This window comes from Budorcas taxicolor, chromosome 25 (genome assembly GCF_023091745.1).
Source record: "Budorcas taxicolor isolate Tak-1 chromosome 25, Takin1.1, whole genome shotgun sequence".
Taxonomy (NCBI): Eukaryota; Metazoa; Chordata; class Mammalia; order Artiodactyla; family Bovidae; genus Budorcas; species Budorcas taxicolor.
The window spans coordinates 18,130,074-18,143,676 of NC_068934.1; the positions used below are offsets into that span (position 1 = coordinate 18,130,074).

Consider the following 13,603-nt stretch of genomic DNA (forward strand, 5'->3'; position numbering starts at 1 on the left):
TCCAGCCTTCAGGGAACTCACAGTTCTTTGACAAGTAAATAGGAACTTGAATAGTGTGATAATCCAGTTTATACAGGTGCAGTGTGACCCTTAAGAATGAACAACTGTTTGGGGGGTTAGATACATGAATTTTAGGGAAAGGGGTCTTGAGATAATCTATTCAAGGCCTAATTCAAGGTAGAAGGACTCTGAAGGAGGTAAGGGGTCATCTTGAAAAGTAGGGTTTGGAGTTCTAAGGCACTTTCCCGGGGACCTTGACAGCCTTTGTTCTTCCAAGAATATGATACCTCATTTTGCAGCCTGATGTGGGGATATTGTGGTGTCACCACCATGGCAGCAGAGATGTCCCAGGAACCTAACTGCCCTAAAGCAATTAGTGCAGATTCTTATTCTTTACAAAGGAGAAACTGGGGAACGACTTGCTCAAACTTTTCTCTTTAAGAAAGCTTACTTCCAGAATGTCTCGCATTGGGTATAACAGGGAGGAAATCCAGTTAGCTCTTCAACCACACTCCAAGCTCACTTCCAGATCTCAGTCCCCACCCAAATGCTGAAAGTTGATTTGAGTAGGTCAGATTAATGTGATAGAGGGAAGCAAGTGGGCTAAAGCACCTGGGTGTTAGAGAGGCTGCCACCTCAACATGTCTGAGAAACAAGTGTCCTGAAAGTCACCAGCTGAGGTGGCCCAGCTGATCATACTGACCTTGACAAGAAGCAAGCAGAAATTAACCTGTCAACTAAACTGAAAGGGAGAAAAGGCAGAAGGGCTAGGACACACACATCTATTCCCACCCCCAGTCCGATCACTGACGTCAGGCTTGGCGTGGGCGGTATTAATCACCCGGTCTGGTGTGCGGTTGAGGACATCTCTCCTTCCAGCCCGCTCCTGGGAGCGTTCCACCAGCCATGCACCTGCCACCAGCCACAAAGCCTCAACTCCCAGACAGGCACGGATGCAGGCTGTCGCTGAGGACACTCAAAGGCAGAGTGTGCCCTTTAGAACTCAGGCTCTGTGGGGGGGAGGGGAGGGAGCGAAACGTGGTGCTCCGGCTTTCCTCCCAGGTGTGGGTTTCTCTAATCTGTGCAGTGCCCCTCCAGAGAAACCCTCCTCATAAGATGGGTCATTTCCTGGGGATTTAATGAATACAGAATTAACGGCACTCCTTGCAGCGAGTCATTAATTCCCCCAGGAAATACCTGTGGTCTTTAATCAAAATTGCCTAAATTATAGACTAGTGATGCACGTCCTCTCGGGGGAAGGGGGGACTGTCGTCCCAACTGGTTCCAATAGATGGCGCCGATCTTCATCTAAATAAATCGTTCCAATGATTTGTTTTCCATCCCTCCCCAGTGAAAACCAAGGAGCATTAAAAAAACAACAACAACAAAGGCAAGGAATGGAGAGGACTTAGCAAAGGCCCGGACCGGAACGTCCTGTGCGAAGGCTGTTTCTAGGCCTGGCCAGAAGACTGAGCCACATGGGGATGCAGCCAGGGACCTCAGCAGCAGTCCCTCCACCGATGAGCAGCCCTAGCTAAGTACTGGCAACTGAGTAATGAAAAGATTGGGGAGGGGGGCGAGCACCAAGAAGAGCCCCTTCCTCTAACCCCTGGGGGAGGAGGGGCATGTTCAGAGAAGACTTCTGAAGCTGATACTCTGTTGTATTTCAAGGCTCTCCTGTCATTGGCCTCGAAATGTTTCCACAGGAAATTGTAAATAAAATATAGGTGGGTGGCATCTTTAGCTAAACCAAATAAGACCCTCAAGAGTTTCTGGCCAAGTGCAGCCCAACTCCCAACTAATGGTTGCTGAATAGTCTCCCAGTCTGTCTTGAATCCTATAACTATAAAAAGATACATAACAGAAGACTACTCTTCTAAGGAAAGATAAGGCCTCCTGTGTGTATGCCTGACTTGCATCACAAACCTCAGCTGCAAACAAGCCATGCAGATTTCTCAGACTCTGCAATCCCTGAGACTTGGCACCATGACTCAGATGTGAATGAAGTCAGAGGATTGCTTTATTTTGGTCAAGAGTCACCGCCTCCTGATTGATTTGGCAGGCTTTGAATATTTTGATATTTGTGTCACGGGTTTTATAGAAGGTACTTAAAGCCAGAGGTTAAAATGGCTATAATTCTGGTGGTGGCCCTTACATGTGTCTTAAGTATCCCTCAGTTGAAAAGCTAAAAGGCCCTGGTCCCCGAGATAGCCCGATTGTCCTGGTTTTACATGGATATCCAGCAGCACACTGGATAGTGAAGAAAATCAGTGAAAATTGGGTCCAGGGTTGCTGATTGCTAAACCCTCCCAGGTGCTTAGAAGAGCTAAGCATAGAATTAGCTTAGAATTAGCTTTTACAAACTGAAATGGTTGTTTCCCCCAACCCAACAAAGATCTGTAAAATCAGAAGGATGTCCAACAGCTTGCAACAGCTAGCTTTGCTGCACAGAGATAGGGAACTGAGCAAAGTAGCCTTAGTCTGATGTTTTCTGGAGTGCAAGATGCCACCGGTTCTACTCCGGTGCTGCAGCAGTTCCCTATTAATATAACGGGTTACTATCCACTCTTCAAAGAAATAGGAACGCTGGTGGAGAGCCTAACCTTTTAACGCTGCTTGTAAAGGTACTTTGTGAGTTGAAAAGAGCCTTTAACCAAAGGTTTCCGGTTTTGCTGGGGGTTTTTTCCCCCTCTTCTCTCCCCACAAAATGCTAGATTCATCAGGTATGTGCTTCTGCGTTTTCCATCTCAGTTAAGCCCTTCCACAACGCGGTAAGAGGCATCTGCATCATAGGAGCCCCAGAGAGTTCTCGTAACTTGTGTCAATAAGTTGGAGCACTGAAAAATTTTGACCCGTTTCTTGCCCTGCACCATCTTGCCTTCCAATTCACTATGAAATAGTATTTTTGACTCATTTTTGCCTCCTTGATTCTACAGATCGTAAGAATTTTCTTCTACTGAATTGCTTCTCTCAGAGGCAGTGTGGAAGCCAACAGAACTTTATTTTCTGATAATAGTGTTAGTCGCTCAGTCCTGTCCGACTCTTTGCAACCCCATGGACTGTAGCCCGCCAGGCTCCTCTGTCCATGAAATTCTCCGGGCAAGAATCCTGGAGTGGGTTGCCAGTTCTGCTCCATTGTGATAATAAGAGGACCCTAAATTAACGCGGACGTGAAAGCAGTTCTCCCCTTTAAATAGACGAGCAGTACCACTCCCAACCCCGACCATCCCTAGAATGAGAAGCTTGACTGCACGGCCAAGGCTTTAGGCGATCTGTGAAATGGTAATAATACACCCCACTCAATTTGGAGATTTGTAACGAAGATCATGTACGCAAGGAACGTACGCCCAGCCCAACACGTAGTAATGTTGTTTTTTCTTCTCCCACCAAGGGGGTGAGAGAGTTAATGAAACCCTTGGAAAGCGAGTCACTCATTTCAGCCAAAACCTGACCCACTGAAACCTGAAACGAAGGGGGAATGGACATGTCAGGGGAGCAGCCCTCGGGGCCCCTGGCTGACGACCCTCTGCGAAAGGTCGATTCACCATCGAGGGCGCGCAGTCCATGCCCATTACCCCACGCCCACCGAGGGCGCGGCCGCCTGCCCCGCTGACTGCCCGAGGCTTAGGAAAACACGACCCGGGGGGCGCGGCGGGCCGCGGGCGCCCCCGAGAGCGCTGGGTCCGAGGCGCGAGGCGGCGGGCCGCGGGCGCCCCCGAGAGCGCTGGGTCCGAGGCGCGAGGCGGCGGCCGCGTCTCCGCAGGCGGCCCGCCCGGGGGCGCGGCGGGCTGTGGGCGTGGCGAGCGCGCGCCGCCCTTCCTGCCGGGGCGCCCCCGCCGCGGCCGGGCCGGGAGAAGGCGCGGGCGCGCGCGAGGCAGCCGGGCCGCGCCGCCTCGCCCTCGCCCTCGCCCCGCGGCCGCCGGCCGCCCCGGCCCCTCCCCTTCGCCGCGAGCCGCGCCCCGCCGGCCGGCTGAGCCAGCGGCCCGCGCCCTCGTCCCCGACCCCGCGGCGGGCTCCGGGCGGCCGGCAGCATGAGCGGCGGCGGCGGCGGCGACGTGGTGTGCACCGGCTGGCTGAGGAAATCGCCCCCCGAGAAGAAGTTGAGGCGCTATGTGAGTGCGGGCGGGGGCGAGGGGCGCGCCGCGGCCTGCCGACGGGCCGGGCGCCGCGGGAGGGGCGCGGGCGGGGGTGCCGGGAGCGGCCGGCGCGCCCCGCGACCCGGGGCTGCTGCACACCTGTCACAGGTGCGCCGCCGAGGGGCGGGGCGGGCGGGCGGCCAGGCTGAGGCTGCGGCGCCTCCCCGGCCAGCCTCCCCGTAAACTAAACCGCGTATTGAAGTTTGTATTGATTGTTTTCGGAGACCGAAAAGAGTTGATTGCCGGGGCCCGGGGGTCCGTACTGACCCCGAGCGGCTCCAGCCTGCGGGGCTCGGGGAGTGGGCGGGAAGGGGGGGGGGGGGGACGTAGGCCGAGGGGCCGCGCGGCCGGGCCCCCCACAAAGGGCGCCGCGCCTCGCACCCTTTCCCCCGCGCTCTCCCTGCCCGCCCCTCCCGGCGGCCGCCTGCTTCCTCCCAGTCCACAGCGCTGCATCACGGGCGGCGTCAGCAGCATGTGCAGCCCTTGGATTAAGTGACTCATTTGTTTGTCCCCCTTCTTTGCCTTTATGCTGTATGTCTCTCACATGCATCCCCCCACCCCGCGAAGGTGGCACTGCAGTTTGGTCTGCGGCTACTGGCCCGGCTTTCGTGTTGCACAGCCCTTTGGCGTCTGGGGTCAGGAGAGATTAAGGGTCTCAGTTGCCAGGTGGTGCTAACCGACAGTGTTTACTGAAATCACCGGGACAGCCACTCCCTTTCAAGCGAGAGGCTCCACTCGGGGGAGGGTCGTGCAGCCTGGTGTGAGCAGTGAGGGGTCTGGTCCCTCCACCCCCCGGTCCCACCAGAAAGATGCCTAGCTTGGTGGGGTCAAAGTACAAGATGGTGCCAGTGACTGAGATTTGGCTGAAATCAGCCCTGGGTTATTTGACTGAGTTTGGAAATAGAAGTAAGGTCGCTAAAAGATGCCAGGGTCTCCCATCCCCTCCTCTTCCCTTGCTGTGAAATGCTCTTGTTAAACTGCCTGTCCGTGCTGGACTCTGGGATCGTTCCCGCAGCATGGAAGTGAGCTGTTGCCTTCCAGCTGCAGTGCATCAAGGGAGCTCTGAATAGACCCTGCCCGCCGTCAGCTGCGCCCGTGGCTGTCCACAGGGGGAGAGGCAAAAGCTTACCAGAGTTTCCTGTCTTGGCTCCCCAGATCAGAACCGAGGGACTTCTGGCCTCTGGATTGAGGAAGTGACATTCTGTTTTTCAAAGGAAGTGTTGTTGGGGAGTGCAAGTGAGTGTGTATGTAAATGAAATCAGGCTCTTATTTAGATCATCTGCTGGGGGAAAAAAAAGACTAAGGATTTAGCACATGACTTTCAAAAGTGGACACAGATTTTAAATATAGTAGGGATGAGACAGTAAAGTGTTCATCTCAGTTTTAAAGCTCATTTTCAGAGATGTCCATGTAACCGAAGAACTATAATTGTTAGGAAAGCTTTTCTCCTGTTGAGGGCCGTATCAGTTCATTAGCAAAGGTGCATTTTTATATTAGGTAAGAAGAGTAATTTGCTATTAATCTTTTCACAAGTATAAAATAAACAAAAAATCTTCGGCTCCAAGAGCTTCAGAAGACTGTCAATCAAAATGTAATGCCATACCTTACCAGCTAGTGGAATAAAGTATCCAATAAAAATGAGACTAAATTGTCAAGTGAGAACACTGCCCTGAACAACCTTGAAACTTTGTTTTTGAAACAGTTTGCAATTTGACACTTTATCTACATTGACTGATAACTACTTCAATTCTATCACCCAGACTCTGGTGATCCATTTCTTGGGTATTTTTGTTTCCAAGCAACTTTAGCTCAAAATAACCGGGTCGGAGGCTTTGGGGTCAAGCACCTTTTCCCCTCTTTTGAAGTACTTGACAGCCTCAAGTCATAAGATGACTTCAGCCTTTTCGTTATCTCCCTCGTACTCCAGACCATAAGGCCAAACTGGTAACAGGTTTTCTTAGGCTAGGGTGTGATGTGTTCCGTTGGTATGACTGGAAGTCTCCCCTACTGTGGATGTTCACTTGTCTTAGTTGAAGCTGAGCTGGTTTGTGTAACCCTAAACTCCTGGGAAACAGTCTTCCTTTACATCTTCTTTTCTTTGGGGGTTTTGAGAATTTCTAAGTTAGAACTCTCCCAGCTCCCTCTGTTCATTAGAGGCCCAAGTTCACTAGAACCAAAGTAGGAGATTTTCTAGCCCCGTGGCTAAACATACACCCCCAAACTGTTGCTTATTCTGTTATATGTTAGCCATGTGATATTATAGATTGAGAAATCTTTATTATAATAATGTGTTAGGAATCTGAAACAAAGCAAAAAGAAGTTTATGAAATAGATTACACCATTTAACTTTTTTTTTAATCTACTTTTTATTTAATTTGGATTGGTGGTAGGTATAGGGGTTTAAAAAAAAAGTCAACTTGAAGCTATGGAAAATGTATGTTAGTTACCAGGATTAACTTTAGGGATTCCTTCATTAATGTGTGGTCTAAGTTATCAACTGTAAGAAAGTTTAAAGGGTCTGTTCATTATTTGTTGTGTGCCCTCGAGGAATTACAAAAAAAATGACCTCTGGGAAATGGTGAGTATTGCCTCGGGGGTGACATAGTATGGTTGCAGTGAGAGGCTGACAGAGGAAACTGCGCTCCCATCATTCCACAGTCTGCATGTGTATGTGTGCATGCACGTGTGAACACACACGTATGCAGGGATGTAAAGTTGAAACGATATCTTCTTGGAGGAAAAAAAACACGTTGATAACACACTGCCGGGTTATGTTCTGTTGTTTTCACTGGGTTAAAATATTAGGGGAAAAGATAGGCAGCAGCACTGCCCCCTAGTGGCTAGTTTGGAGAAAATTGTGTATTGATGCTAAAGAACAACTGAGTTAAGAAAACTTGTTTGTTCAGTAAGCTCATTTATTAAAAGATCTGTGTCCCAGAAACTGTATTAGATTCTGGGAGTAGAAGTTAATCCATCCCTTCAATCTTAGCGGACGACCCTGCCCACCCCTTCACAAAGAAAACCGAAGCTTTTAAGGGAGTACCTGTCTGCATGTACTGCAGCCACATTTCTAAACTTAGCTCTGTCCCATACCCACCACATCCTTACCCTGTGATTTCTTCTCCATGTTAATATATTCTTTCAAGAGTTTTATATAAGTGGATTCACACAGTACAACTCTGGAGGATTGCTTTTTTCATTCAGCGTAATTCACTGGAGATTCATCCACATTGTTGCACGTATCACTAGTTGGTCCGTTCTTTTTCATTGCCGGGTAACATTCCATGGCATGGATGTAAGTCAGTTCATTCGTTTTAACTGCTCACCCATCGGTTACGTTCTCTAACGGCCAATGTTGTTGAATATCTCTTCATGATTATTTGCCACCTGTATCTACTCTTTGGTCAGATGTCTCTCTTCAAGTCTTTTGTCTGTTATCTGTTTGGATTCTGTTTTTTACTGTGGGGTTTAAAAAAATTTTTACATATATTTAAAATTATTTATGTATTTACTTTTGGCTGTGCTGAGTCGTTGCTGCATGAGCTTTTCTCTAGTTGCAGCAAGCAGGGGCTGCTCACCACTGGTTCGCGGACTTCTCGTTGTGGCGGCTGCTCTTGCTGCAGAGCACTGCAGGGCACGAGGGCTTCAGTGGTTGTAGCTCGTGCGCTCAGTAGTTGTGGCACTCGGGCTCAGCTGTCCTGAGGCACGTGGGGTCAAACCTGTGTCTCCTGCATTGGCAAGTGGGTTCTTCATCACTGAGTCACTGGCGAAGCTCTCTTGTTGAGTTTTGAGAGTTCTGTATATGCTCAAGCTATCAGTTCTTGTCAGTACATGGTTTGCAGATATTTTCTCCCAGTCTGAAGCATGTCTTTTCATCTACCAGACAGGGAGAAGAGGAGAAGTTTTTGATTTGGATGAAGCCTTTTTTACCAATTTTTCTTTTTATGAGTTGTATTATTTTGGTCAAATACAAGAACTCTGTCTAGCCCTGTTGCAGAGATTTTCTCTTGTGTTTTTCCTTCCAAATATTTTGATTTTATATTTTTAACTTAAGTCCATGGTCTAAGTTAATTGTTATATAAAATGTGAGACCTAGATTGAGATTTTTAGTCATTATTTTTATTACTATTAATAGTATCATTATTACTTGGGAGTGGATGCTTGATTGCTCTAGCACCATTTGTTAACAAGACTGTGCTGCCGGGCTTCTCTGTCCATGGGATTTTCCAGGCAAGAATAGGTAGCAAGTTGCCGTTTCCTTCTCCATTTGTCATAAAGTAGTTGGGTATATTTGTGTTGGTCTGTTTCTGGGTTCTCTGTACTGATCCGTGGTTCCCATGTGTCTGCCCTTCTGCAATACTGCATACTGTTGATAACTCTAGCTTTTTGATAAGTCTTGAAATCTGGTACACTGATTCCTCCACTTTATTCTTGATCAGAGTGTTCTTAAATTTTTCTAAAATTTGAAAGGTCATCACATCGTTAGAAAGCTTGAACAATATTGAAGTATAAATAAAAATTACCTGTAATCCCATTGAACCTTGAATCTTTCTTTAAACTTGTCTTCTCAACAGAGAATGTGAATGTAACAAATATACTTTAGTTCAGTAATTTATCAAGCAGCCATTACATGCCAAGCACTCAAATCCTGGGATTACAAAGAAGAAAAAGAAAGGCCTCCTTGAGAGATGCCCATAACTAGAAGGAAGCCAAGAGAGGAAAGCTTTCCAGCCAGAGAGACCACCGACAGTGGAGGCCACCACAGATGGCCAGGACCTGCGTGGTGTGTGTCCAGGGACACTGAAAACAGTTCAGTGTTGCTGGACCATCAGCAGGATGTTGAAAGTAGAGGGCTATGGGAGAGGTAGGTGAGAGAGAACATGTGGACGGAGAAGCAAAAATGGTCAACAGTTCATGAAAATGAACTCACGGTCAGGAATCATTAGGGAACTGCTAATCAGAACCATAATGAGCTATTCCTTCACCCCTGTTAGAACAGCTGTTCCTCAAGAAGACCAGAGACGACAAGTATTAAGAGTACTTGCCACTGTAGAGTAAAGGGAACCCTTGTTTTAGTGTTGGTGGGAATGCAAATTGTCACAGCACTATGGAAAACAGTATGGAGGGGGCTTCCCTCGTAGCTCAGTCGGTAAAGAATCCGGCTGCGATGCAGGAGACTGGGGTTCAATCCCCGGGTCCGGAAGATCCCCTGGAGAAGGAAATGGCAACCCACTCCAGGATTCTTGCCTGGAAAATCCCATGGACAGAGGAGCCTGGCAGGGCGGGCTACAGTCCATGGGGTCGCAAGAGTCGGACAGGACTTAGCGACTACACCACCACCACCACACTAAAAATAGAGCTGTCATATGATCCAACAGTTCCACTTCTGAGTATATAGTCAAAGGAAGCGAAAATAGGATATTGAAGCAATATGTATACCACAGTGGTGATTGCAGCCTTGTTCACGATAGCCAAGATATGAAAACAATCCAAGTGTCCATCAGTAGATCAATGGATAAAGAAGATGTGACCCCCCCCCCCACACACACACAATACAGTAATATTCAGCCACGAGAGAGAACGAAATCCTACTATTTGCAGCAACATGAATAGACCTTGAGGGTATTATACTGAATGAAATAAGTCAGAGAAAGACTAATACTGTGTGATCTCACTTATGTATGGCATATAAAAAAGCCAGACTTACAGAAATCGTAGAATGCTGGTTACCAGAGACCAAGGGGTGGGGAAATTGAAGAGATGTTAATCAAAGGGTACAAACTTCAAATCAGAAAATGAATAATTTCTGGAGATCTAATGTGCAGCATTGTAATTTTAGTTTATCGCACACTTGAAAATTCCTAGGAGAGCATATCTTAAAGGTTCTTGCCACAGAAAAGAATGTGATGTGAATGCAGGTGTTAGCTAATGCTTCAGTGGTAATATTGCAGCATATGTGAAAAGTGAAGTTGCTCAGTCATCTCTGACTCTGAGACCCCATGGACTGTAGCCTACCAGGCTACTCTGTCCATGGGATTTTCGAGGCAAGAATACTGGAGTGGGTTGCCATTTCCTTCTGCAGGAGATCTTCCCGATCCAGGGATTGAACCTGCGTCTCCCGCGTTGCAGCCAGATGCTTTACTGTCTGAGCCACCAGGGAAGCCCGCATAGAAATCGTATCAAATCGTATCAGCATATGATAAGTATGCAGCCTATCAAATCAGCATGTTGTATACCTTAAGCTTAGCACAGTGTTACAATTATGTCTCAAAGCTGAGAGGAAGAAAAGAACAGGGGAAAAGGGAGGTCTGCAGAAACTAGAGTGAATTCAGGATTTGTTTCTAGACCATCCTAGGCAGCCACAGCTGTATTCCAACATATTATTTGAGTATTTAAACAAAAGCTCTTTCTAGTCCCAGTTCCTAGGAGAGAGAACCATATGGAGATTCCTTTTAGCAGTTTTGTGTGCTGTGGTCCTAATCACTGGATTGATTCTTTGTGTTCACAGCATCAGAGAGACTGCTCCATTCCAGGGCCAGTCTCCTGAGCTTCTTGTCACCAGCGTTGGATCAGAATTCCTCATTTGGAAGCAACCCATATGTCTATCAACAGATAAACAAAGTGTGGATATACATATAGTGGAATGTTATTCATCCTTAAAAAGAAAGGAAATTTTTACACAAGGCCATGATGCAATATGGACGAACCTCAATGACATTATGCTAAGTAAAATAAGCCAATCCCAGAAGGACAGATTGTGTGATTGCACTCATATGAAGTACCCAGAGGAGTCAAATTCATAGAGGCTTGCCAGGAACTAGGAGGAGGGAAGAATGGGGAGCTGTTGTTTAATGAGTACAGAGTTTCAGTTCTGCAAGATGAAAAGTTCTTGAAATGGATGTTGATGATGTTAGCACAACAGTGTGAATATTTAATGTCACTGAACTGTACACTTTAACATGGCTAAGATGGTAAATTTTATGTTATATGTATCTTTCCACATGTTAAAAAACTCATTTGTTAGTACTTGGCACTGCTAGTACTTATCCAAGAGAAAAAAAACAGGATGGAATCTCCACAGCCTTGAATGATAGTGGAATGTTCTTTCAGGGATCTAAGGACCGGAGGGAGTAAAGTTGTACAAATCAGGAAGGCACGCCTGCTGCTTTGCTTAATGAAACAGTTTTGATGTTGCTGACTATCTCTAGCTGACCTTTCTCTAACTGGAAGGGAAAAATGGATTATGGTAACCTCAAGTTTATGAGAAATGCTGAGAGAATATAGGTTCCTGAGCAGGCTGATTTCCTGCATCCAATCTAACATTGACACTTGTTTATAGAGTGTATTTTGTATCTTTTACCATCCGAAGGGGATAAATCAGTACTAAACCCTGCCTTCAAGGAATTTACAGGCTACAGATACCAGAAATATACATGTGAAACAGAGCAATGTCCTTATATGGAGTGGTGTGGTCCAGACAACAGGTTTCATGGAGGTGAGGGCTCTTAGCCTGGAAAAAGATTGAAGAGCTTGCTGGAATAGAAAGCGGGGATGTGAGTTGAACTCAAAAGATTTGGACTTAGAAAGGAACTTGGAAATTAAAATGGGTAGGGGGCAGTGTACATGGCATTTGAGAGGCAGTGGAAATCCATCCAGGCTAGAGGAATCTATAGCAGAAATCAGAGGATTGAGAAGTAAGTGGAAAGCTGAGAAGAGTCCATAAAAGTAGTCCTTAGATGGTAGGGTGACATTTATTAATGAAGAACATCACTCTGACTCCGTAAGTTCTTGCCTCTCAGCCACTCCAGTGCGAAATGTCAGTGGTGTGCTGACATTGTTTATCTTCAGAAGACCTCTGTCTTAGTGTTTCAAGGGGCTCTGAGTCCTTGAGCAAATGAGGTGATTTTCTCAGTCTACTTCCGTGTTTGTAAAAACTGGCGAAATACATCTAACCTCTCTGGGTTTGAGAATTTACTGGATAACATGTGAAAAAAAAGAAGAACACTTTAGCATAATGTCTAGGCTGCTGCTGGCGCTGCTAAGTCACGTCAGTTGTGTCCGACTCTGTGCGACCTCACAGACGGCAGCCCACCAGGCTCCCCCGTCCCTGGGATTCTCCAGGCAAGAACACTGGAGTGGGTTGCCATTTCCTTCTCCAATGCATGAAAGTGAAAAGTGGAAGTGAAGTCGCTCAGTCGTGTCTGACCCTCAGTGACCCAATGGACTGCAGCCTTCCAGGCTCCTCCGTCCATGGGATTTTCCAGGCAAGAGTACTGAAGTGGGGTACCGTTGCCTTCTCCAATGTCTAGGCTAGAGTAGGCCTTTAATATTGAGGGATGTGGCAGTAGGGTCTGATGTTTGTTTATATTTCTCAATTATTCCGTAGGCATTTAGGACATGAGCATGGTTGTCTTCACATCCCTTTCAAGGTTGAGTTAGGCCTGAAGTTTACAATGACAGAATGTAAGTGGAATGCCCAAGCTAGATATTACATCCAATTGTAAGGAGTTATTTTTTTTTCCCCAAAAGGAACATCTCAAAGGTCACCTGATCTCAAGGAAGGAAAATGAAACCACATGGGGTTTTGTCTGAAGCTTGTGTGCTAAGGGATATAAAAATTAATGTGTGATTCTGGAGCCCATGTTTGAGAATGACTTAAAATGCAAAAACTTGCAAGTAAATGCTAACCCTTTAAAGCTCTGATGTCTCCTACCTCCCAGGCCCCTCCAAAGTGAGCCCTCTTTTTGGCTTGTTTCTATGGCACCTTTTTTCACTTCTAGTTTGGACTCTCAGGCTGCACTTTTGTCTGTCTCCCTTTGCGAGATTATGAACCTTTACATTATAGTGTAAGCACCAGCTATAAGCAAGGCGCATTCAAAGTCACTGTCATTTTTGCTTTACAGCTATCTCCTCCCCCCCCCCGCCCAGTTTATGTTTGCTTCTCTTTATCTACCGGTTGTCAAAATATTGGATTTAATAACTTTCAAAGTGATTAAGGTGTTTTGGAGTAGCATTATGAGCTGACATATTTATACACATTTGATATATTTGAACCAGTTCTGGTTGTTGTCCTTACTGATGTCCAGCTGGTACTATCTTTAGCTAATGGGAGCCTGTTCAAGTTGGTTTCTGGGTCCTTTTGACCTCACCTTGCTAGCATTTGATAGTTTCCTTTGTTACCTGATAACGACAAGATGTTCCAGGCCAATCTTGTACATTTCTGATCCAGACTTGGACTTAGCTGTTTCCTGTAAGAATTCTTTTAGTAAAAATGGTATCTAGAAACCCTCATGGGCTTGAAGGGGCTCTTATTACTTTTGTGTTGGTCACACACACAGTTCCAAATACTATCAAGACTTCATCTCATTGGCTTCATCTGTCCCTTTTACTGTTTCTTTGCTGGAATATTTTAAAGTAAATTTCTCGACATGTACATAAGTCTTATAAGCATATGTGTGAAAACAAAG

At 46.6% G+C, this 13,603-nt stretch overlaps 1 protein-coding gene across 1 annotated transcript in view; it reads left to right on the plus strand.

Annotated features, from left to right (window-relative positions):
• Positions 1-3,980: 3,980 nt before the first annotated feature.
• GAB2 (GRB2 associated binding protein 2) overlaps positions 3,981-13,603 on the plus strand; it is a 174,352-nt gene continuing 164,729 nt past the window's right edge. Inside the window, exon 1 of the mRNA XM_052662003.1 lies at positions 3,981-4,112. Within this exon, the coding sequence (XP_052517963.1) occupies positions 4,032-4,112 (81 nt within the window). The 5' untranslated portion in view covers positions 3,981-4,031. The remainder of the gene's footprint in view (positions 4,113-13,603) is intronic.